At 39.0% G+C, this 25,122-nt stretch overlaps 2 protein-coding genes across 2 annotated transcripts in view; one reads left to right on the top strand and one right to left on the bottom strand.

Annotated features, from left to right (window-relative positions):
- Nucleotides 1–1,541: 1,541 nt before the first annotated feature.
- tmtops2b (teleost multiple tissue opsin 2b) lies at nucleotides 1,542–25,122 on the top strand. Its single transcript, XM_069154115.1, has 4 exons — nucleotides 1,542–2,363; nucleotides 12,032–12,357; nucleotides 17,504–17,737; nucleotides 23,144–25,122. Exons 1-4 carry the CDS (start codon nucleotides 1,997–1,999, stop codon nucleotides 23,351–23,353), a joined length of 1,137 nt encoding a protein of 378 aa, XP_069010216.1. The 5' UTR covers nucleotides 1,542–1,996; the 3' UTR covers nucleotides 23,354–25,122.
- The window catches only part of LOC138201025 (beta-galactoside alpha-2,6-sialyltransferase 2-like), a 40,638-nt gene continuing 36,060 nt past the window's right edge, over nucleotides 20,545–25,122 (bottom strand). The window contains exon 7 of the mRNA XM_069154114.1: nucleotides 20,545–21,482. Coding sequence (XP_069010215.1) covers nucleotides 21,235–21,482 — 248 coding nt within the window. The 3' untranslated portion in view covers nucleotides 20,545–21,234. The remainder of the gene's footprint in view (nucleotides 21,483–25,122) is intronic.

The following is a 25,122-nucleotide window of genomic DNA, read 5'->3' as shown; positions in this document are numbered from 1 at the left end:
ACCCTCTCTCTGTTATGGTGATTGACCATATCTTGGCACACTAATCATTTTATTAAACAGTGGTGTCCTTTTTGTCAAGAGTCAATGAAATTTATTTTAATTTAAAGGCAATATTACATGTTAAGAGCCGGCAGCTTCTGAGATTTTGAGATGGCTGCAACAGAGGACTCCATGTAGATAATCAACTCTGACAAAAATTAATTAAAAAAATTTAACCTATTTTGACTTTCTGGCTTCATCATCTGACTTTAGTCTTATATGAAGTTACCAAAAGGGAAATATATTCTTCTTATGAATCAGTTACAACAACTGTGCATTTGTAATATCGGCCGTAGGAGAGCACAACAACAACAAATAAATGAAAAGACGGACGACATACTGCGTGTAAACATTCTTCCATTTTACTCACAGTTGACTGAGAATGAGTCAAATAGTGACTCGGTCAACACAAACAACGGTACAGCCCTACGATGAACTGCGAAAGGGTCGTGTGATGTTTGAACGTTATACTATAATTTACATCAAACTGGATAATCCCTTTGTTGGAGTCTTGAATGGCACAACTCATTGATCATTTTTTTCTTGCCAGGCAGCGGTCCAGCTTAAGTCACTGAGCAGCCAGAAAGCACAAGTCTCTCAGCATATAACACTGCAATGCTTCACAACTTTCCAGATAACTGTCCAAGACCATATAATGTGCTCACAAAAAGCAATACACTGTAAAACAAAGGCAGCGCAGCAAAATTAGATCCAAGCATCAGGGGTCAGATAATCAAAGCATAATAATTTGAAAGGATTTTTTAAAATAGAACAGTTACACCATATCTAGAAAGACTATTTCATATTGGAAGACAGTCTGTGGAGCTGACTGAAATATAAAGAAGTGATTTTGTGACACATCTTGTAATTGCAAGTTAAATTTGTCACAAAGAAATTGCTCTTATTGGACATAATTTCTTTATCAGAGGGAGTAAACTGCTAAATGTAAATTAAATGTCAGTGACAAATTTTCATTTTATTACCAAAGACATTTGTGAGGAAGATTTACAGTAAATTACGTTTTCCTCTTGTTTTTGGTTAATGTGGTTCTATGACTGGTTTATAGAACCCCTCTGACATGATTTCCAGAACAACCCATCCGTCAGGGGAGATGTGTGGTGACAAGCCATCTGACAGCTGTTAATAATGGGAATTGGTATGAAAACTGCCAGCACAGACCTTATGTCTTGCACAGTAATTTGTGGCCTTGCCACACCATCGAAAGTAAAAAGTTATTATTACAAGAGGGAAAATAAAGAAAGGTCAAAACCACTGTACTAACACCACTCCCTTCTTTTTCTTCTTTGAATATTCCCTGAGAAGAACTGAAAAACATATGCACCTTACTCCCATGGTCTAACACGCGCGCATGGTCCTTCCCCGTGGCCCCAAACATCCCAGTGCCTTGTGACGTAAGAGTTGCCTTGCCTTTAAAAGACGGTGGAGCAACGCTCAGTGCACTTTACACAATACTCATCATGCTGGAGTGTCCACCGTGAGCGCGGATTACAATGAAGGTAAACATGGAAACTTGAAGATGACACTTCCCCAAACATAATATAACGGTTAGGAAAAGGGAGAGTCACGTGTAAACTGGGATGACTAGGTTCAGTTTGGTCAAAAATATTAAAGCATCAATAGAAGCTGGTGCGGTATCTGAAATGTGGTGATTAGGGAGGAGACGGTGCGTTAAGGTAACAGGTGGCACTTTCTGGTAACAATGTATTTTTTTAGCCTTTGTATCAGTTTTCCAGGAACGAGTTAGCAGATACGTGCGCTCAACATCAGGGGAGGAATTTGCGTTTTGAACACAACATGACGCGCAGAGGTCCCAAAGAGAAACCAGCATGGAGAGAGACTTAAAAAGGAAGCGGGTAAATTCATAAACTTTCCAGGTGAGCAATGTGATCAGCCCCATCTTGCAAAACGGCTTCCGAGTGAAGATAAACGCAGATGAATGGACTGCAGGATGTTTTCTAGTCAGGATGGTCTAAATTACAGCTTCAACCTGAGCGATGACCGGGAGCTGGTGGACACGCCGGCGGGCACGGGGAAGCTCTCCCCGACGGGCTTTGTCGTGCTGTCCGTGATGCTGGGCTTCATCATGACTTTTGGCTTTCTCAACAACTTCATTGTGTTGCTTCTGTTCTGCAAATTCAAGAAGCTGCGGACACCGGTGAACATGCTGCTGCTGAACATCAGCGTCAGTGACATGCTGGTGTGTTTGTTCGGCACCACTCTCAGTTTTGCTTCTAGTCTACGTGGAAAGTGGCTGCTGGGGCGCAGCGGCTGCAGCTGGTACGGCTTCATCAACTCCTGCTTCGGTAAGTTCCTCTTATGTTCTAACACTTGGCCGATGTCAGGGCAAACATCCATCTTCAGCTGCTGTATGTTTTAGAGAGAGAGACTGTCTGATTGAGCAAGATATTATCATCAAAAATCAGTGGTGGAATGTAACTAACTAGCTCCTGCACTGAAGTAGACTTGTGTTCCACTTGAGTGTCTATTTCTGTTTTATGCAACTATAATCACAGCCACTATATCTTGGAAGCTTGTACATTTCCCTCCACTTGCCTGCATTTGTCTGGCAGCATTAGTTACTTTTAAGATTACAATTTTCCATACTCTTTATGTTCAGTGAAAACCATGCAGCATACCTGCATCGCTGGTGATTATGAATTTGAATTTTTCAGATAAGCCAAAGGATGGGTTGAGATTTGCTGGAGAATGCATTGCCACAAGGCTGAAAACGGGGCTGTTTTTCTGATCTTGGGGTTCCCACTAAACAACCAACATGATGGTCATAGCCTATATGATGCATAACTATTGATTACCATCAGCATAAAGTCTTTAACGCAACCTTAAATAACTATAGCAGTAATCATGTTACTGCACAGTGCTGTTGATACTTTAGGTACAATTTGCTGATAATAATAACATATACATGCTTTGACTTAAATAAGGTTTTGAATGCAGAACTTTTACATGTAAGGGAGTATTTTCACAGTCTGGTATTAGTACTTGTACCAAGTAAAGTAACTGAATGCTTCTTCCACCACTGCTGAAAATCCTAAACAAAATAAGTTATAAATGAATAAAAGGACCCACATCTATAAGCACTACTTTTAAAGTTTATTGTATGCCTAAATTTAGTCCTTTTTTTCAATCAGTTTAATGACCAGATAATGCTTATGACAAAAAAACATGAGGTATTGAGGGAGAGCGATAAATTAAATGGCAAATCTCCACTATTTTATTTGGCTAAATTGCTTTCTAATCGGTTGTTGACTGTGGGGAATGATGGGGATTGAATGCATTATTTTCATTTTCAGTCAAACATCAGAGTCCCTCATCCTTTTAACGGCATTAATGAGGCCATTCACAATTATTCAAGCTTGAAATGCCTATTTCTGCAACAAATGGTTTGTGACAGTGATTATAGCAGGATGACAGGGTATCATAGTGAGAGTGGTTGCGCCAATACATTCATAATATTAATCCATACGTGTGAAGTGACAGCCGAGCTGTCATACAACATATCAAACACTCCTGATATGGATCCCTCAGAGTTTCTTTTAAAGAATTGTAATGAAGATACACAGAGCAGGACATTTCTCAGAAGAAAAATGTATTTCTCAGTGCCCTGTGGTGGACAAACTGTGTAATGGCGACACTTGTAGATGATCTTAAATCTTAAATGTACCCTAGAAACAGAGTAACATCAGCCAATGTATACTCTGCGCTCCATCCCTCTCCCTATCTACAGAGCAGGGATCGCTGTCAGACTTGTATATTACTGTATCACAGTGTTTATGACATCTTCCAGGCATGAGATTTTTCAATCTATTAAATGTAGATCTACTATACCATATATTGCTTAACCCCTTTTTGCAAGGAAGTGTTAAACGTTGATGGAGGATGCCAGTTTTTATATTTTTTCTGATGCACTCGACTGAGTTTTAATGTTTAGCATACACCCAAAAATTATTTTTTATGAAGTCAAGACTGATTTTCAGTGGTTTTATTGCGCAATTCTTCCACGAGGAGGCAGTGTAACAAATTGAATGCACTGCTTACAATTACAATATAACTCTTGACCTCCGGAAATGGAGGAGAAAAATAAATTACTCATTGATCGTTGCAGTTGTGTTTACTTGTTTTCTGTGTATGCTAGTCTAATCCTTAGACAAATAGCCAATGAGTGTTTAAATCCGATATAGATTTTGCAGAGCTGCTTGGTAGTTGGTGCATGTCTTATCGAACCGATAAAACATGTACAGTGATGTCATGTCTTCATGTTTAGGAGGTGAAATTTTTTATTTTTTTGCAGCGATTTAGGAGGCTGAACTGTGGATTGAATTTCTAATTCAAATAACTATTTTCTTAATGTAGTAGCTTTGTTTGGTTAGTATGGGCCAAGCTTTGCCCCAATCCTATTGTCGGGAAAGTTTACCGTCAGTACATTTGATAGACACTGGGGCGGGGGGGATTTTCTCAACATATCAACAAATCCCACTAAAAGACTAAAACTAACATTGAATTTATTGTAATACAGAGTATTTTTTTTTTTTCAAAGCCTGATAGCCCAATGTCTGACTTTGGATAAGGCAACCTACTGATTGTAACTACAGTCGCTCCAGTCTTCCATTACATAAGAGCTTTGCATAGAACCCACAACTCTAACTTGTTTTTACACAGTCACTTCACATTGTTTTAAAAATTAATATCAATTCTAGCCATCTGGGGCTTCTGATTCAGGGCTTCCGGTAGAAATACAAACACTACACTGGAAACACATTTGCTGGACACGTCACTTAAATCACATGTTGTGCTCTCTGCTCTGAGAATGAGTCATTTCTGGGCATGGAAACAGAAACAGGTACATGTTCAATCACTGCTACTAAGCCTATACACCACAGTGCTGGTCTCATTTTCATTCTTATAAAAACAATTTTAATGGTTCAACGGTTTAATGGTTCATACTCGATGGTTTTGAAAGACAGTCTTTATTCATTACACATTCAGTATTTGAAGCAGTGTGAACAGATAAGTTTGACTATTCCTTCAATAGTTGAATTGTTTTTCTTTTTTACATTATATCTACTCTCTTTGTCCTCATAAACAATGTATAGGCACTCGCTATCAACACAGAGACCAACAGGTATTTGTTCCCTTGTATTATTTGAACTCCTTGCTATTGTCTTTCCACACAATGATATCTTCCTTATATATGTTTCCTTTTGTTTATTCACCTTCTTTCTTTTGTAACACCGCACTGAAAAAAGGGGAATTTTGATGCAGTGGAATTTCCATTTGATTGAAAAAAGGGCAGGTATATTAAACAGTGTTTTGAGCTCAGCAGGTGACTTTTTTCTACCCGGGGCCTCTGGCACTTCGGGTTTTTTTTAATATACAGAACTTGACTCCGTACTGGATGCTGGAGCTCATTGCTTGTATGATACTGGTGTTACGACTCCAGCCAAATTGGCAGAAAGCTGAATTCAGGAGATAGAAAGTTTTGGGCAGTGAAACCTGCCAATACGAGTACAAAAAAGCAACTTGGGGCAGATACCCCTGATATCATCTTATTGATATTCTAAGAAATACATTACTTTGTACATCTGAATGCAAGCAACAGTGATTTGCATCATGTGCAAATGTGTGCAAACATGGAAGCGTTTTTTTTTCCCAACAAGCTGCTGGGAGAAACATGTTTATAACGGGAATTAGCCATTGTGGCCCATCAGACAGATTAACCCATGTAATGTTACTACAGTGTAAAATTGAACCCTCCCGCTATTCTTGGGTCACATTGACTCCAGCTGTGAGGTTAAAGAAACCCTCACGGCCCCCTTGTCACCAATGATCCCAAAAAATATAAACATAAAATAGAACTTGGTTGAACACAGCTGCGGCTCAATTTGACTTGTTCACGGGTTAATGAATGGATCCGTAATATTCAGATGAAATCCTGATCAATGTCTTATTACAGTCAGACAATCAAATTTCATGATTAGTGGAGCCTGTCAGGTGTGTCATGTGTCACACACGCATGCATATAGAAACCCAATCAACACATAATAATTGTGCACGTGGAGGAAAAGAAAACAATCTCAAATTGGAAGTTTTGCCCTTCACATAAGTACAGTACATTGGTACTTCAAATCAGTCCTAATGGTTGACATATTGTTAAGCCATTTTGCAGAATTTCACATCAATTTGTGTTGACCCATTGATTTATGTTTGGTGCATCTTTCTTTAGCCGTTTTCTCGTTGAAGATTTTGTGCATGCCACTAATAACATGTTGCTTTCCCTCCTGGAAAGAATTCAGATGCATGAATGTGACTCGATTCTTCGGCTCTCAAGTACAAAATACCAACAACTCCAATCAGACTGCCTGCTGGAGATCCTGTAAAAGCACAGTGGGAAATCACTATCATTATTTTTAATGACACTATAGCCGTTCACATCTTCAGTCTGGTAATCATAGTCCTCAGATAGAGTGGAAGACGTTTTTTTGTATGTTCATGTTTAGATTTTTTTTTCCCACAGTGGTTTGTATGATCTTTCCCTTCATGTGTTTTCAAGACAACAGTGGTATTTTTTTTGGTTTACTGAAAATACTGTGTATCTAAACCATTATATCAACCCGGAACATCCAAGATCCTTTCTACAAATCATTGACTAGAGAGGACCCTTGGCTGCATTATGTTCTACAAGTACGCAAAAAGAGCAAATTGCAATGCGTCCTTAACTCCAACTCAAAACAACAATGCAGTCAGGTGGTCTATTTTTATTATTTTTTTTTCCCAGATCTGTCCCTACCTTCAGAGGATATGGTTGCCATTGTGATATATATATATTTTTTTAATTGTAAACAAATCTCATGAAAACACGAATCGTGTCTCAGTACGTCATTTTTAGCAAACGTTACTCAAACTGGAGTAAATAATGACATTGTTGAGGACTGACTATAGACTGTATATAAAAGTGGACTTAGCTTCGGAGTCTGAAAAATGAAGTCAATGAAGAAGCGCCATAAATCTTTTCTCATGAAACACCAAGTCAATAATTTTTCTTTCACAAGCTCTTATGTTGTTGCTAGCTAAAGTCATTCTTTCTTATACATTTTCTGGTTGTCCATCTGAAAATAATCCCTTCATTAATTATAAAATAGGTCTCAAAAAGCCATATTTTTCGAGGCCTGTCAATTTGATTGCCAAGCCTGTGGTGCAGTCAGGTTTCCGCTATCGGTGGGTGGGATGTAGTTTGGCCGGGATTCCGATCCACTGCTGGCTCCCTTCCCACTCATCCAAATATGGTCACTTCTTGCCCCAAACTGCTCCGAACTAGCAAGATGGCGACAGCCAAAATCCTAACTCGAGGCTTCATAACAGCAGTGTACAAACCAATGGGTCACTGTTGGTTGCCGTTTGGGAATGACAAATATAAGACTATTCTACAGAATGCACAACAGCTTCTCATTTGCTTTATGGTGCCACAATGGTGACCTGTCAGTATGTTGGTCAGGTCCAACAAGACTGTTTTACTTACAGGTTTAGACTGAATAACCAAAACAATTTATCAAACTTCAAATGAAATATGTTTCTCACTTTACCATCCACAGACATGCCTGTGTAAGTAACAATGTTTAAACAAAGGGCCGCCCTGTTCCTCATTCAGGGTTTGTAATTAATGGTAGCGATGGAAACATTTCCAATGTTGACATCATCATGGCAGTTGTATGGTATTGTTTTGTGAGGATCAAAAATGAACAATATATCCTATCCATTAAATAGGTTTAATTATAGAGTACTTTCTGATCAGTTTGCAGTTGATATGACATCTCCAATTTTGTGTGATTTCCTTGCGCTTCTGTATCAATACAGTAGGTGCCATGTTGTATACATCAGAGCATAATTATAACTTGGAGGTTGAAATGAATGCTAATTATGAGTCAGATATGTATAATTTCAATATTCAACATGGATACACCATCAGGATGGGTGCTGAAACTGGTTGTAGAGACTCACTATAGCAGCTTTGCAACTATATTAAACACCTGCATCATGGTGTGAGAATTGAAAGGGCAGAGAATGAGATTATAAGACACTGCAAACTTTACAAGTCATTTTAGCTTCTGGGCACAATAAATATCTGAAACAAATCCAAGGATAAACCATCCAATAGTTTCATTTAGACATTTTAAGTGGCAGTAAAAAGTTTTCAAATATTTTGTTATGCTTCAAGTGGTCTGTGGGCCTCGTTTCTGTGGCATGTTTTTCTTCCCAAGAGATCCAAGATTGTATGCACTCCAACTCTCCGTTCCATGAATGCCAGATAGTAATTTTTATTACCAGTATTTTAAAGTCATTACTACTGTACTTTCGATGCCCAGTACAAAGGAGAGTTTTCCCTTGCCCTTTTTTGTTTTTGCTCGGTTTTAAGAGAACATGCTGGTGACATAACAATGTAACGATGGTAAATCCTGTAAAAGATCAGTTTGGTCTATTTCAATTTCATAATGCATGCGCACAATGTAGACCCCATGATCAAAATCTAGCTGGTGCTAGGACCTTGTGATGGCTACTGCTGCGTGTGTGCACTGTGTGACATGCTGCAAGGGGTGGGGTAACCACAGATAAAGAAGGTAAAGGAATATGTTTCAAAGACAAATACCATCCCACTGAAGCAAAACAGACTGAACATGGCATAAGACTAACACTGGTGCTTCTGGCAAATTGAACTGAAATTGATATTTGAAGATCAATCATTGTTACAAAGAAAATAAAAGATTTTGGTGCTAAAAAAAATGCATATATTTATATATATATATATTAATATATTATTATTGATATTATTATATATATTGGTGCATATATTTGTTTCCACAGAGGAAATTGATATATAATGATGTAAATAACAGAAATAAGTGACAACTGAATTCTATTCAGTTGCATCAGTTTAAGGGTCATGGTATTGTGTATGCGAACTCACTGTAACACGTTCATTATGGCCATCCTGAATGCGAAAATCAATTGTTTTTCTACAAAGAAACAGTCAAACTGTATCCCATGAAAAAAGGCCTTCAATAGTTCACACAACATAATGGTCCTCAAGACATGTGAGCACACACACAATCAACCTTGTTGTCGTCAATGACAACAACAACAATGGTAACCATATGGAGAAAATGACTTGCTTAAATTAATTGACCAGTAACAACATCATCCCCTGAGTGAAACTTGTTTAAGAAGTTTAAAAAAAAAAAGGTCACTGTAGACCATCCATTGTCACATAACAAGGGAGACGACTTATGCGTATAGTGAAGCAAGCAGTGAGCGGTAATGAGCACATTATGGAGGGAAAACCAGAGGCACCGTCCAAAGTCCATGCAGGGTCCAAAGTTGACTCGAAACTAAGAAACAGAACAATAGAAAAACTGAGGCTCAAACCCAGAGAGACAAAGACTTAAATTTTACCTGGCAGTGGCACACAGGGCATAGGTATACCAAATGAGCTGATTGACAGGCTGGCTGCAGGTGGTCACACAGGAAATAGGTGAGGTGGGGGTGGAAGGCAGGACATTGGGCATAGAAAGAGACCGAGAGTGGGGAGAGAGAGATACATGGAGCAAGAAAGAGGACCAGAAAGACAAAAGACCAAAACTGTGACATCCATGAACACTGTCGAAAGGGTTTTAAGATTAAACAACCACACTGTTTCAGCAGATTCTTGATGATGCCTCCTTTCGTTGGACTTCTTCACGGCAACAAAAAGAAAATGCTTTTGTAAAAAATATCAAGTTTAGAGTCATTGAAGTGAGGAGAACCACCTCAGGCAAAATGTCAGCAGGAAACCCTACATCAAGGGAGCTCTGATATCAGTAAACACGTGGGCAGCATTATGAGCATGTTATTGCATTTTGTGCTTCAGATTTCTAGAATAAGCATCAGGTTCACCACCAACATCTGCATATTTGTTGTCTGTAACAGGAAAACTTCTTCAGGCTGTTCAATGGTTTTTGTAAGTATTACATAAACAGACATTCAGGTCAATTGACGCACATGAGTTACTGCCCTCTGATGTGATCAGCCTGTGTTGCATGAATGTTAATGGTTTTCATACATACGCTCTTTTGAATCAAGCCTAGAAGAAATGTTGACATTAACCTTTAAACAAACCTCTGTGCTACTAATGGATTTGTGAGAATTTATCTCGAGTCACTGAGAACTGTAAATGTGAGTTGGACAAAGGCAGGACTTGTATATTGTATCAGTATACAGCCTTACCCCAGGCTGCTTTTCTCTTCTTGTCCTCTCCTGTTTCTCATTGCAACTTTCTGAGAATAATAATTGATACTGCAAATCAGAAAGAATCAAGTGGAATCAAAGCCTAGAAGGAACTTTTTTCCTCATTTCGACTTGGTACAAGTTCATTTGCATGCACTCAGACTTTTTTGTTATTTTTATCGTTAAGTGTAAAGGACAATATGTGGTTACATTTCTAATTTCATCGTGTTGTTATCTTTTGATTGATGATTTACGACAGGGCCGGATGACAGCATCACAGACAAATGTTCCCTGCTTGCTTTTCTTTCCACTCCTGTCAGGGGTTCAAAGCAATTTCCAGCATATTGGAAGTGCAAGATGACATTTATTTTTAATATATGGAGACTGAATGTCTATGAAAAAATAGGTTTGTCATCAAAAACAGAAGTCCTGCTGTTTCTCTGAATTTACATTAAAAAAAAAGCCACATTGCTTACAGAATAGAGAGTTTGAGATGAATGTTGCCACACATAAGTCATTATACATGGCAATGATGAACTTACTGCACTTGCTCAGTGAACCATTATCAAGTGAAGCAGCAGTAAAGGTTTAAGTATGCCTCACTAAATGTTTTAAATGAAGGTAATCAGCTGAGGGTTGAATTGGGCTTAATGATCATTCAACGTACAAATCCTGACCGACTGCAGTTTTTACATACTTACACACTAAGACTCTTTTATTGAGATTTCAGTCTGTTCCAGGGCATCAAATACTGCTGTACTGTTCATAGCCCACTGGCATCTCAAAGATACACAGAAGGTACCTGATATTTTTAAAGTAATATCATGTAAGTGACGTAGAATATTTGACCTGAGTTACTTTACATATGAAGGCAATATGTTAAGTTCACTAAGAAGAAATCAACATTAACTTTTGCTTTCTCATGGACTTCAACAGTGGTCTCCAGGGCACTTTGTTTCTCTCTCTCCTCTGTAACATTACCTCCTTCTCTGACCACGGTGGTCCCAGTGTTGACCCCAAAAGGCACCTCGTGTTTATCTTGCTGATGCCAACGACTTTGATAAAAGGCCGTATTTGAGCCTGTTTTCATTCCCAGCTGTCGCAGATCACCAACTGCAACCAAAGTTTGCTTTTGGAAAACAGAAGAGAAACCTCATTGACTTCAAGTTTCAATAACTATTGGATACACCAGCACAGAATTTTGTGCAGTCATGGTTCCCACACAATAAATGCTATTGACCTTTGTGAAACCTGGACTTTCCTTCCAGTGCCTTGAGGTTGCCACTGCTTTAGTTTAAAGTTCAAAATATATTGATCAAAAAATTCATGTCCCATAGGAAATGAATTGTAATTGTTTTTAAGATCCCCATAATTTTCTGTATGGTCCGAAATTGTATAACCCTACCTGCAGAACTGATGGCATACAAAGTGCAGCCTCAGTGAGCAGCTAATGCGACTGTAGAGGTATCTTATTCTAAAAATAACCAGCATTTTAAACTTTAAAAATGGATCCACGATATTTTAAACATTGTATTTTTTTTTTCCATCCACTGAGTCATATCAGTTTCAGTGTGCCCTATTTTAGTTTGCTGAACGATTGCAGTTTATTCTGTTTCATGTTCGGTGTCACGGCGAGCTTCCATTACTTCCTGCTGCCTACCGACGCTGCATCACACCTCCACCTCTCTGTCTTTCTCAGGTATTGTGTCGCTGATCTCTCTGGTGATCCTCTCCTATGACCGCTACAGCACTCTGACGGTATACAACAAGCGGGGGCCAGACTACCGTAAACCCCTTCTAGCTGTCGGGGGCTCCTGGCTGTACTCCTTGTTCTGGACAGTGCCCCCCCTACTGGGCTGGAGCAGCTATGGCATAGAGGGGGCAGGAACAAGCTGCTCTGTCTCCTGGACGATTAGGACTGCCCAGTCACACGCCTACGTCATCTGCCTCTTCACGTTCTGCCTGGGTCTACCTGTCCTGCTGATGATCTACTGTTATGGCAGGTTGCTTTGGGCAGTCAAACAGGTAGAGTCACACCAAGTGCATGTGTGGGTGTAAATGTTTTGTGCTATTTGTTCCTGTCAAATGTTAAAGGCAAAACCACAAATTGCTTAAACTGGTCCTCAACCTCCAGTCGACCATACCAGACACCGTGGGCTTGAAAAGAGCTTGTGCTTTGTTTTCCATATGGAAATGCAGCCGATTGGCTTGAATTCAGTTACATTTCAATAGTGTCAACTTTATGAGTTTCAAAACGGCCATGAAAAATTTCAAGACATAAATATAATGTATTCTTAGATGGCAACCCCATAAAAAGGGTCATGCACTAATCATGAATATCCCTGAATGGGCAGCCTCATGGAGTTAGAAGACCCTTCAGCAAAGCTTTGTGGATGCAGAAAAGGAAGCCTGAAGCCTGCATCCCTATTTTCTGGGGGTTTCTTGCACTGTGAAATAAGGTGATAGACTTTAAAATTGAACAAAACTAACCCAAATATAGAGTACTTTTTCCATCCATTTTGGTTTGACTGCACATCAGATTCTGTCATCTTGCACATAGCTATACAATTAAAAAGCTAAAATACACCTGAAAACTATCCACCATTGTAATGTCCCATTTGGACAAGTTCTAACACTCAGGAAAGGCGAATGGCTTCCTGTCAGTCATACTTAAAATCCCGAGAAACTACACATCCATCTCGCATCTAATAGGCAGAAGTGAGAGAAGCTGACAGATGACACGATGTGATGATGTGACATTAAAGAAATTTTCAGCCCAGAAGTTTGAAGAATTTTGTTGGCTAAATACATCAACATGTCAAATTTGGTGGACAGTTTATGAATCAAGACAATATCCATCACAGAAAAGTTAAAGCTACACTTTCTCCACTCAGCTAATAGACCCCAACACAGTCCTGCTTAAAGATGATATATGTTTCTACCAAAGTAATGTTCACAGACAAACATAAGCGTTTATGAAGTTGCTGTTGAGGTACAGTGTATTTCTCTGCAGGTTTATCTTTTAAAGTTAAAAGCAAATAAACTAAACCAACTCTTTCACTTTGGATTTTGAAAAATTAGTCAGCAAAATAATATTTCTTTGGTAGGGCAGAATAAGTTTTTTTTTACTGCTCTAAATAATCAGGGTTTTTTTTGTTTTTTTAAAAAACTGATTTATAATGCAGAAGATCGGGACACATGAAAAGAGAAGTGCTGGGATCCTGCTGAGACTGCTGCTCCAGTGTGGAAACACTTCAGAGGGTGTCATTTCTGTTGTCAGCCACAGATAAAAGAGGCAGTGAAACCATATGATGGAAAACTGATGTATTAAATATCTGATGAGTACATTAAATGGAAGAAGTAGCATGTATGTGTTACCTTGAAAAAGACTGAGAGAAGGTGCCAAACATGACCTACTAGCTGTATCATAACAGTCTAAGTGGATCCAGCTTCAGTAAGTAATTGCAATTTCTTTTCACCAGCTATTGTCATGCACATTTAAAGTATCCATGGCAGTGACTAGTGGTTGGGATTTTGTTGGGTTTTAAGGCGTGACTTTATTTGTCTTAAGACAGTGAAAAGCCGTTGCACTCCCATTGATTGTTTGTTCCTGAGAGCAGAGGAGTGTAGCAGGACAGGAGATTATCACAGCATTATGCCTCGCACAAAGCCCATAAACCACTCAGCCAACTTCTTGTTTTTCTTAGTTGTTTTAATCCAGTGGTTTTAGAGCACTTTTGGATCTTGAACCCTGGTATCAATAAACAACTTTAGCAAAATGCTCTCCAATCGTAATTAGGTATGTGTGGGTCACATTAAATGAACTGGTTTCATTTCAGTTTACATGAAGATTGTTTGGTGTCTCTGAACCATCTGCTTCCTGCCATTTAAAACAATAAAATAGCTAGAAGTTCTCGTCACATTGTATCGTACGGTGACCGTAATGAGACACAACCATATGAATAGGATAGCCTTGTGAAGATAGCTAGAAATCCAGACGTGGAAATTAGAGTAAGGCCCGGTGTGATTGCTATTGAGAAAAGGTCTGCTCTTTTTTTATGCATTTGCATTTGTATACGAGCATAGTAACTCAGACCTTTCTCCAGCATGCCATCCCCACTCATTTAAAAAAAGATGAGATTCATCAGTATGTATTGAGCTCTTTTAAAACCCTCTGGTAGCATATTTAAGGTTTCCCAAGGAAGCCATTTTTTTTTTTGCACAATTATTCTCATTAGGTGGCAGATCAGTAAAACACTAGAAGGTGCTGAGAAGAAAATGGATGTGCATTATATGTGGACACAAGGCAGCCACACACTGCGCGCATTTTTTATGGAAACATCTGCAGATTTAGAAAATAATTTAATTTGCTATTGTAATGAGATTGAGCCAGATTTAATTAGCTGTCCTTTGAAACTAAACAGACCACAAGAGCAGTTTCCTTATGTTAGATAAAGAATATCACGAACATGTGAAAGTCCCTGTAATCTAACCAGGCTAAAGTCATTTTGTACATATTTCACATTCCCCATATAGCACCACATATTGTACATTCCTCTAGACATACCTTACAAGTATTATGAGGGTTTATGTCCACCAGTCTGGCTTTATTTGCTAAAGCTGACAGCCAGCTATACTGTTTCTATACTGTCTCCAATGTTGCCATGTTTTCAGTAACGGTAACGGTTGGTGCTTCAACTTTCCTGTTTGTTGCAAGCAGTATACTTGTCTGGCATCATGTAGCAGTTATGCAGCAGCAAACATTACTGGCTAAATTAGATATAACAATCATTAAGATAATATAAAAAAGGACTTGAGAAATGGACTAAAATCGCATGAACAATAGTGTAGCTGTGTTTTTAGTTCGCGTTTAAAAAGGGTTTTGTCACACATCAGCCTATAGATTATCATTCTGCATTTGCTTTTGCTTGTTCAGTCAGAAACACAGAGGAATTAACTAGACGTCCGTCATGCAGTCTGAATTAGTCGAAAAGGCTCTGCAAGACAGCTGCGATGATACTGCTGGCAAAACAAATCCCCTCTCAGCAAACAAGCAGCAGAGCTTAGTGAAGTCAACAATACTGAAATCTCACCACACGCAGAGTGGGATGGCGAGGAGGGGAGAGCTGCAGCAGACAGGAATGGATCAGCCATGCTCTCAATCTAAACCACTGGCCTGTCATAGTATTGCAATGAAATAATCCGCTGTCATCCAAAAAGCATTTTAGCCACAAGTGAAACTGTTGTCAAAGCACTTCCAAAACTGCTCAATTATTACTCTTGATATTATGAAACTTTAATCCACAAAGGTTTTATTTATTTATTTATTTTTTTTTATAAGCTTTCCCTGACTACGTGAACTGGAGCCATTTTGGAGCCCAGTGTCCAGCATGTAGCAACAGGCTCCCTCACCTATCGGACTCAAAATTAATTAAAGCCATCCACCAGAAAAATTCAAACATTTCTAATGAGTATTGCTGTTAAAAGTGTAAGGGGCCACCTTTTATTTTCCACTCGCTTCTTGAGTTCATCAGAAAACTTCTGCATAAGTGGCTTTCATTCTATTTAAGTTATCTCAGAACTGAGCTCCTGCTGGCTCGACCCCAGTAAAGAAAAAAAACAAGAAAAAAACCTGGAGGTTTTATAATTTGGGATTATTCACAATCAGTGTTCGTTAATCTCAAATACATTTGTGAGAAAGCACCCAGTGGGCTATGTGGACTATCAGAGAATCTAAACTGGGAAATTTTCCCCTCTTCACATCATCTGATCTTAATTTATCCACATAACAGATGGGTGAAACACGGGCTAAGATTAAATCAGAGCCATCTGTGTGTGAAGCCATCCAAAGGGTGTCGTTAGGGGGATTTAAATTGGATTAGGATGAATTTACAGCCAGATGAATCCAGATAAAATTGTGTATACATCATAGTGAATCAGCAGGTGTACAGAGCAGTTCACTGCACAGTAATTGGCTTTGATAAATTATTTATTGGGTAATTTGCTATGGAATTTGCATCACTAAAGTACAATATCACTTTAGGTGGTGAATGCCTGACTGCTTTCATTCCCAGGGCGTCAACTACTGACATTTTGTCACAGCCCCTGGCGTCACAGAGATAGACACAAGGTGCCATTTGGCATCTAAAACATACACATAAGGGACAATGTCTCTTATGCACTCTGCTGAGACAGTTCTAAAAAGGCTCTCGTGACAAAGTAAAAAATAAGGGTGGAAAGTCCACGTAGGGAGAAGGTTTTTCGGTGGTTGGATGGAACCACCCCTGGGACTTTCACCTGCGAGATCAGTTTTTGAGTCCATGACAAATTAAAAGTCAAAGTGGATTTCTTTCCAGCAACCCAAACCATGTTCGTCCCCCTAGCCATGTAGTTTTTGTGCCTAATCATGTCCATATGGCAACCGCGTCATATTACACCAAAGCATGATCTTTTCCTAACCACAACCATGTTGTTGTTGGTAGATATGAGACGCAGGTTGATTCAGCCCTGTTCATAGAGAAGAGTTTAATCAATAGCTGTCTTTTTTACTATGTGTGGTAAAAGGGACCATAAATATATCAGTGACATCTTTAATGTATTGGACATTGTATATTTTATAGTATTTAATGCATATTTATATTTTCTATGCTATATATATAAATTATTAATTATTAAAATAACCTTGACACAACCATACATTTTACTTATTATTCAACGTGAGGAAGTAAAAAATGAGAAGAAAGAATCAGAGCGAGATAGTAAAAAAATACACGTTTTTGTTAGATTTTCTACAGTCTGAAGAGGAAGTGCTTTCTAATGTTAAAAATATAAATTGTTAACCTCAGTTTGGATTAGTTTTAGATTTTTAAGTAATTTCTCATCACTTTTGATATTACTGTAAATAACAGCCAAGCAGTGAAAAACATGAATTGCATACTCTTGAATTCTTGAAGAGCTTACAATGAAGTATTTGCAATTTTTGTTATTCTTAAGACTCTGTCAGAAACCACCAGTGGCCTAAAAAGTTTGAGATAAATCAAAGCTGTCGTGCTTTAAAAAAAAAAATAAAAAAAAAACACTTTTAAATGAAGAGAGCTCTTCAAGAAAACAGGATCTAAACTTTTTTTTAAATCCATTTTTAAACAACCCTCTCATCTCCCTTCATCCACAGGTGGGTAAGATTCGAAAGACTTCTGCCCGGAGGAGAGAGTACCACATTCTCTTTATGGTTCTGACTACAGCAGCCTGTTACTTGTTGTGCTGGATGCCTTACGGTGTTGTGGCCATGATGGCAACATTCGGACCGCCAAACATCATTAGTCCTGTGGCTAGCGTGGTTCCCTCACTATTGGCCAAGAGCAGCACTGTCATCAACCCTCTCATCTATATACTCATGAATAAACAGGTGAGTCAGTATTGTGTGTGTGTGTGTGTGTGTGTGTGTGTGTGTTGCCTAAACTCAAAGTCATCATTTTGACATGTACAACGGCTTTATTTACACAGTAAAAAAAGACAAATTACAACAGCTGAAATTATACAAATGATCTATTCAATTCAAGTGTAATAAGAAGAGAATTCACTGACAAAAATCAAGAAGGACCCCCAAGGCTGCTGGGAGTGAAACAGGACATTCACTCTTATTATGTTCAGTCATGGATGCTTCTTATTCTCTTCCCCTTTTTTGGAATACAGCAGAAAGCTGCAGAAGAGAAATATATAAAAGAAAATACATGTTTAACAATCCTTCAGAGGCAGAGTGGTGAAGAAATTACCACATTACTGAATAAAAACAAGACATGAGAAATAGGCTTTAGGATTAAAGAGCCGAAAGAAAGGATGAGGGGGGGGAATGTAATAAAGAATGTCTACAAACGGGTTTTCTCATCTCACAACTTCACCGCCATCAAACATGAAAGTTAATGCAAAGTTTCCGCACAATGTCCAGTATGTGATACTAGCAATAAAATTGCTGTCTTAAAGAGGATAGAAAATACAATTAAATTTGACCTTAAGCATCCCAGAGAAAAGCAATAGCACCTTAGAAGTCCTGCTATTACTCGGAGTCCTCATACTGTGTTCAACCTGCCCAGATGAGACATAATTAAAAGTGGAATTTGGCACAATATTAGGATGCAAAAATTAATTTGCCAGAAGGCAATGCACTTGATTAAATGCTTCCAGGGAACTGCTGATAGCTGCACCGCAGCTGGATGTAATCCACAAGCATGCATTAAAATCTGCAAAACATCACTTATGAAAAAAACAAAAAAGAAATAATCTTATAGCACAAACGCCTCTCACAACATTAATGACAATGGTGTCTACTTGCAGCACAGTACAGCACAGACAGTTTAAGACTCAGCCCTGATCCTGGTTTGCATGCACTGTGCATTGGAAAGTAATTAGTTATTAGAAATTCACATGTACAATATTCTTAGGGCCTTTATACCTTCAGTGTGCTACAATCACAAGCACTAAAACATTTGTTGTCATTTATCTCGACAGAGAAACATAAAGCCTACCGCAGAGCGGAAACCTGGCGTGGTTTCAGATGAACGCTGAAATCTCCTTAAGTATCAAAAGCAGTTTCTTCCATCTATTTTTAAAACCTCTTCCAGTCCTCTTAACAGTCACTGACTCCACTGGCATCATTGCTCGAAGATTCTTAAAATAACTGGGGCTGGGTATCAAACCTCAGTATGTTTTGTGTTCTGAACAAAATGCATCCAAAAGCCTCGGCTAACACAAACTGTCATGTAGGGCCGGGCAATATAAGCCATACGAGACCATTCACTGACCATATTGCAGTATTTCTGTAATATTTCTACTGAAGCAGCTATAATAGTGTTTATTATTGTTTCATCAATATCTAATTGTGGATAAAAATGCCTACATGGCAATACTTGATTCACAGAATTTTGCATCAATGTGATGAAGTACCTTCGTCATCCATGTAATTCATTGTTTAATCGAGTATACATGCACACATAGTGTTCAATTTTACAGTTTGTCAATACTGCAATATAAAACGTGAGTACTGAAAACATGGACAGATGCTTATTTCTTTCCTTTGATCAGGTATAGACCGAGTTACAAAAAGGGATTTTGGAGGCAAAAAAATAATATTTTTTTCACAGTGTCTGTGTTTGAGCTAGTACGGACAAATTTCAGCTGATACCCAGTCCTAGTCAAGCCCTAGAATCATTTACTACTACTACTACTACTACTACTACTACTACTACAGAGCCATCTTCTTACATCAAACTATTCAAAGCAACATTTCTGTTACGTTTTCACATCTTTTACCAAACCACAACCAATGGCACAAGCACATTTTGTAGAATAGCACACTTAGTAATAAAAATCTCTGTCATAGGCAAAAAAAAAAATTCTGACTGCATGTCTGCAGCAAAAAAAAAAAAAAAAAAATAGACAACCCACCCTCTTTTCCACACAAACCTAACACCCCTAGAATTAGCTGCAGATGTGGCACTGGCTCAATGTAAACATAAAAATCATCCTACCTGGAGACAAAACAAGTCTGAAGATATAACAGGTCCGAATTACTCTTTTGTAATTGTCTCCCCTCTGGACTGCGGATGGGTACAGACTAATATTAGAGGATTTAGGAAATATGAGACATTTATAGTTGTAGGTAATGCGCTTCATGCTGTTACATAACAAAGAAATAACCCTGCAGCACCGTAAGCAGACCGTATTGCAGAGGTGAGCTCCAGCGAGGGTTTGGCCACAACACACAGTGGTGAAATTACATTCAATAAGGAGTGAACTGACCATCAAAAACACGGGGGCTGGTGACTGCTGAGGCAGAGCTGAGAATCCCCTGATACACATTGCCTCAGAAATATCCACTGCTCTGCACCGTCTCATGGCTATCAAAACTGAATGGTGCTGCAGTCCTGCCACATGATGTACTGCATGTATCTGAACAGTCACAAGGCAACCCGAGGAAAGTGTTCGGTCGACCACTAGGCACAGGGTTACGGCTGTTCTGAGCACCTGTTGGTTCTGAAGATCCGTTTTGGCCCCATTTTACTTTGATTGAATTACACAATTACACCCAAAAAAATTTAAAAAAAAATAAAGTGATCAACTGGTGGTTTCCAGTTAGTGTGCACAGGACAGTAATTCAGTATTAGGCTGAACAGCATCAGTAGTGTGAAATGAATCCCCCACCCCACCCCACCCCACCTCACCCCATGACAACATGAAAAACATCTGATTTCACAGGAATATATGTACAAGTAGTGTGACTGCTGTGAAGAGTTCAGTGTTGTCTCTGGGGAAATATTAAATCCGCCTTTTTCACTTCTGCATGTGTTGCTGCTTCATGTGTGTAACATTGAGCGTGATTGTGTAGATGTTGGTTGTATTTGCGACATTCAGCATGGATTCCTTCTTGGTTATTTCACAACCCTTTTGGACTGGTAAAAAACAAAACAAAAGAAACATCTGCCATTATAAACAGTGGCATTTCCTTTAAGTACCACCCATACTACTAAAAAACACAGAATTTACATTGTTTAAACAGTTATTGAAAATTCACTTGTCTATCTAAAACATTGATCTGTTGCTACCCTAGTCAGCTCCACAGCTAACGTGGCTCAGCTAAAGCAGAGAAAAAAGTTTTTTCGGCTCCACCTCGGACACTCTTCCTTCCTGTCTCCGGTAAAGTAAACCATCTTAATGAAGACAAGGTCTTTCAGAAACCTTCAGGTTGATCCCTCCTTGGAGGGCTATGGCTTATGCTTTTCGTGGGTCTAATTTGAAGCTTCAGCCTCCTTGTCTGCACTGGCATTATTGCACCTCTCCCATGGTCCGCCAGAAAAGGCCAGAGTGTGGGTGTGTATATTTCGGGCTCAGAGGATCAGGTTTCATATATCAGATGTCACAGTTGATGGTGCTGAAGCCCGGAAGGGTGACGCGGCCCTTCCTCCTGAGGTCACTCTCGGGGCCCGTGTTGATCCGCTGGATCAGGCTCTTCTCATAGAGGAGGGGATGGTAGGCACCCAGTGTACAGGCAGCATCATAATAACGCTCATGGTAGTGGCACAGGTCCGTCTGCCTCATGGAGGGAATGTACTCGTACACGTGCACCTGCTCACACAGCGCCATCATCAGGAGGATACCTGTTGGTGAACATAAAGACAAGCACTTGTATGTTAAATATTAGCTCACTTAACTTTAAAACGTGTTGTTACCCTCAACTGCTAACCAGTCTCGGGTGCACCTTGTCATCCACCTCTCTGGCAGTGAAAAATGGGGACATCATCTCCCACATAGTGACAAGAATGGATGACGTTCACACAGCTGTACAAAAATAACAACTCTTAAGTCAACTATTTACTCTTAATACTTTGATCAGTGTAAAAAAAATATGAAGTTAAACAGATGAACTTGGGGGAAATATTTGGCTCTTTAGCTGCTAAACAAAGGTAATCTAAAGTATCCATCCTCATATAGGCCACTATCAATGTGCACTGACACTAAATTAATGTTATGGGGAGGCATTCTGATTAGAAAAGGTGAATTATTCTTCCTCCCATCTGATAAGCATCAAACAGAGAAATCTACACTCGATAGATCAGTACAGAGGACTGTAGTTACACTGGGCACTTCTCAGGTGGAAATGTGATGCTGAAAAAGAGCCTGTGTGCTCAGCAAAAGCCTTCGTTACACAAGAGGGGGAAAAAAATAGAAGTGAATTCATAATATATGAAGACTGCAAGTTTGCCTGCCTCAGCCTGCGCAGCATGGTGTCTTTCATACACTGTGATATATTGCCAACATGGAGAGCAGTAAGCTCACACATATATTTAGTTACCTTTTGTTGTTGTTTTCCGTTTAGCTTAATGCATTTCCAGCTGATTTCTGTTCATCATTTTCTCTCTGATGATTGTTATTCAGCTTGTGGCCCTCCCTCCTCCACCAGTGCTGTTCTCCAGCATGAACATAATAACAAATAACCAAACAAAATCCCTCTTCCCGAACATGTTAAGAGTTTATGTTAACGTGCAGGGAGAGCCAGGTGATCATGTACGTTTTCTTAATAAGATGCACATTTTTCCTCATGGTGTAACGATTATTATCTACTGTTTATTTGCAAATTAAATCTCATCTGTCACAATGTGCATTATAAACCAGTTGGCAGAATACTTGATTAGTCTTCTCTACACACTCCTAGAACAACAGTGGAAATGAACGTGTTTTCTTTTTCCAGTAAGATGCGATTCTAATTATGCATATTTTTGGTCAATTGAATTTTTGCAAAAGTCAACCGTTTTTATTTCTGATTTTTGTCCACAACTGCACATCTATAATTTATCATAATAACATACTGTACTTCACTACTGTGACACATTATTGTGCAGTCATTTCTGAAAAAAACCCACTGAGTTATATGTTTGACGCGAATGAATGACGTTAAAGAAACAAAAATAGATGACATCTTGACTCATTTCCTAACAATAAACAGGAAACAGAAGCAACACCAGCGAGAAATTAAATTGCAAAGCTCTGACTTTTCCAACTAGTGTAGAAAATAACCTCCAAGGTCAATTAACCCATAAGTGGTAGAGGAAACCTAATCTGCCAGAACAACAGGCCATCAATGGACTATTTTCTCTCCTCAAGCATCACTACATGTTGAATGGGAGGACATGAAAGTGCACGAAGGCATGATTTCTGCCTATCAAACTGTGCAGACCAAGATTCACTCCAAGGATGTCGAGAACTCTCAGTTTGGTCTGGCCATATGTTCACACCGTCTTTCTTTCCATCTCCCTCTCAGTTCTACAGGTGTTTCCTGATTTTGTTTCACTGCAAACGCTGGTCATCAGAGAGCACCTCGATGCCCTCCAAGACTACGGTGATCCATCTTAACCGCAGAGTCTACAGCAACACGGTGGTCTGCACCGCCCAGATCTCCACTGACACTCCCCACCAGTGTCACAGCACCCCGGCCACCAAGCACACAAGCCCCCCCGAGGTGATCACCTAAGGCGGGAACATCCTCAACGAGACCAGACAGGAAACACGGTCATGACATGAAGTATGAACAAATTAGCTTGGTAGCTACACTCACAAGGTGAACATCAGTGGAATGTGGACTAAAGCATGAAGCATTTAGAAAGTAAATGTCCTTTATGTGTGCGTTTGTGTTTGTACAGAATGAAATCTTCTTGTGTCCATTCAGTTTGATCTCTATATTTGTTATGACTGCACAAGACACAAAAGTATTAAATGTCTACAGAAATACACGTATGTGAACACCCGATCATTACACCTATGTGATTGTTTAACATTTCATTTTTAAACCACACTGTTAGATGATGGCGTTTGAGGATTTTTGACGGAACACTTTTTCTGGTAAACACATGATGGCGTGAAACTGTTGGGAAAAAAATTCTTTACAAATAGATGGTTAGAGAATTTCCAAACCAAGGAGCAGAGTCCAATTAGTTTCAGAATTATTAAACAGATGGGTTTTCATTCCTTCACAAAGCAATTACAAAAAAACATTTACATTTTAAAATGTGTATTACATGTTGGTTGATTTTCTTTTTGAAATGCAGGATCCATTATGGTTTTTTTTCATCCCTCTTTTTTACAAAACAAAAACCTCGTGCCTATTCTCGTTTGCTTTTCTGTCAGTTTGTCGTTGTGCCACTGTAAATGGCAACGCTAGTGAATCATAGATTTGTCCTTTGATCAGTGGTTAAGTGGATTGATGTGTTTTCCTCCTTTCACTCCAGCCTTTTTTAGTGCTTTGATTGTAAATATTACAGAACAGTAAAAATCCTTCATTTCACTTTGAACTTGTATATACTTGAAACTATATCATTTTTGTCTGCATCTAGGCATTTATATGACTTACGTCTGATTGTGTTTGTGTTGTTCCCTCTGTTGATATGCTTTACTTTGTGTTATCGCGTTATTTATTTGCATGTATTTTTGTCAATTCAATTTTGAATTAATCTTGAAATAATGACGAGAGAGAGACAATTACTGAGAGCTGTATTTAATTAAAAAGCCAGAATGAGATGGGAGAGAAGCTGCAAATTTTCATAATGAAACATACAGTATGACCAGCCAGAGACTACAATGGCGTCCTAAAACAACGTCTGAGCGAAACTGCAATACATCTGAGGCGACAGCTGTGACGGAACACACTCGAGGAGCTTGAGTTAAAAACGTTGTCAAAGCTTCCTCAACGTGTGCGTTTTCAACAAATGTGTGTGTGGATTAAAGGGTCGTTCGACTTTGTCCACACATTTTTGGACAAGAAAAACCAGGATGCAGCATGGAGGGAACAGAATACAAAACCTCCGTGGTGACAAACTGCTGAAATTGAATGGCCCAGAGCAAAATGTTCACAAGGCATCGTGGAGATATTAAGTACTTTTGAATAAGGACTTGCTCAAGATTAGTATAGCAAGAGGGTTGCTTCCCTCAGACTCAGTCATGGCAGACCTTGTTTCTTCAGAGTGGGGATGATGGCCAGCCAAATGGGTTTCATGACAATCTGACTGGAGCCCATCTGGGAGCTGATTTGAGTCAGTTAAAGCCGTGAATGGACATCTAAGGGGCATTCGTTTTATCATCATTTGTTTCATTGTATTTTATTGTTGGAATGAATTGTTTTAATAAATATCATTGCTGTGCTGCACTGCATTGCTGTATTTCAAAATAATGTGAAGGTTTGTGCAAATATGGTATTAAAGCCAAATTAACTATATGACCGAGAGACAGTAAAAAAAAAGAGACACA

The sequence above is a fragment of the Embiotoca jacksoni genome, unplaced genomic scaffold, assembly GCF_022577435.1.
Source record: "Embiotoca jacksoni isolate LCO1_2020_lvr unplaced genomic scaffold, fEmbJac1.0.p SCAF_2, whole genome shotgun sequence".
Taxonomy (NCBI): Eukaryota; Metazoa; Chordata; class Actinopteri; family Embiotocidae; genus Embiotoca; species Embiotoca jacksoni.
Note: the sequence above shows the minus strand (reverse complement) of the source record. Positions and strands in the feature narration are given on the sequence as shown.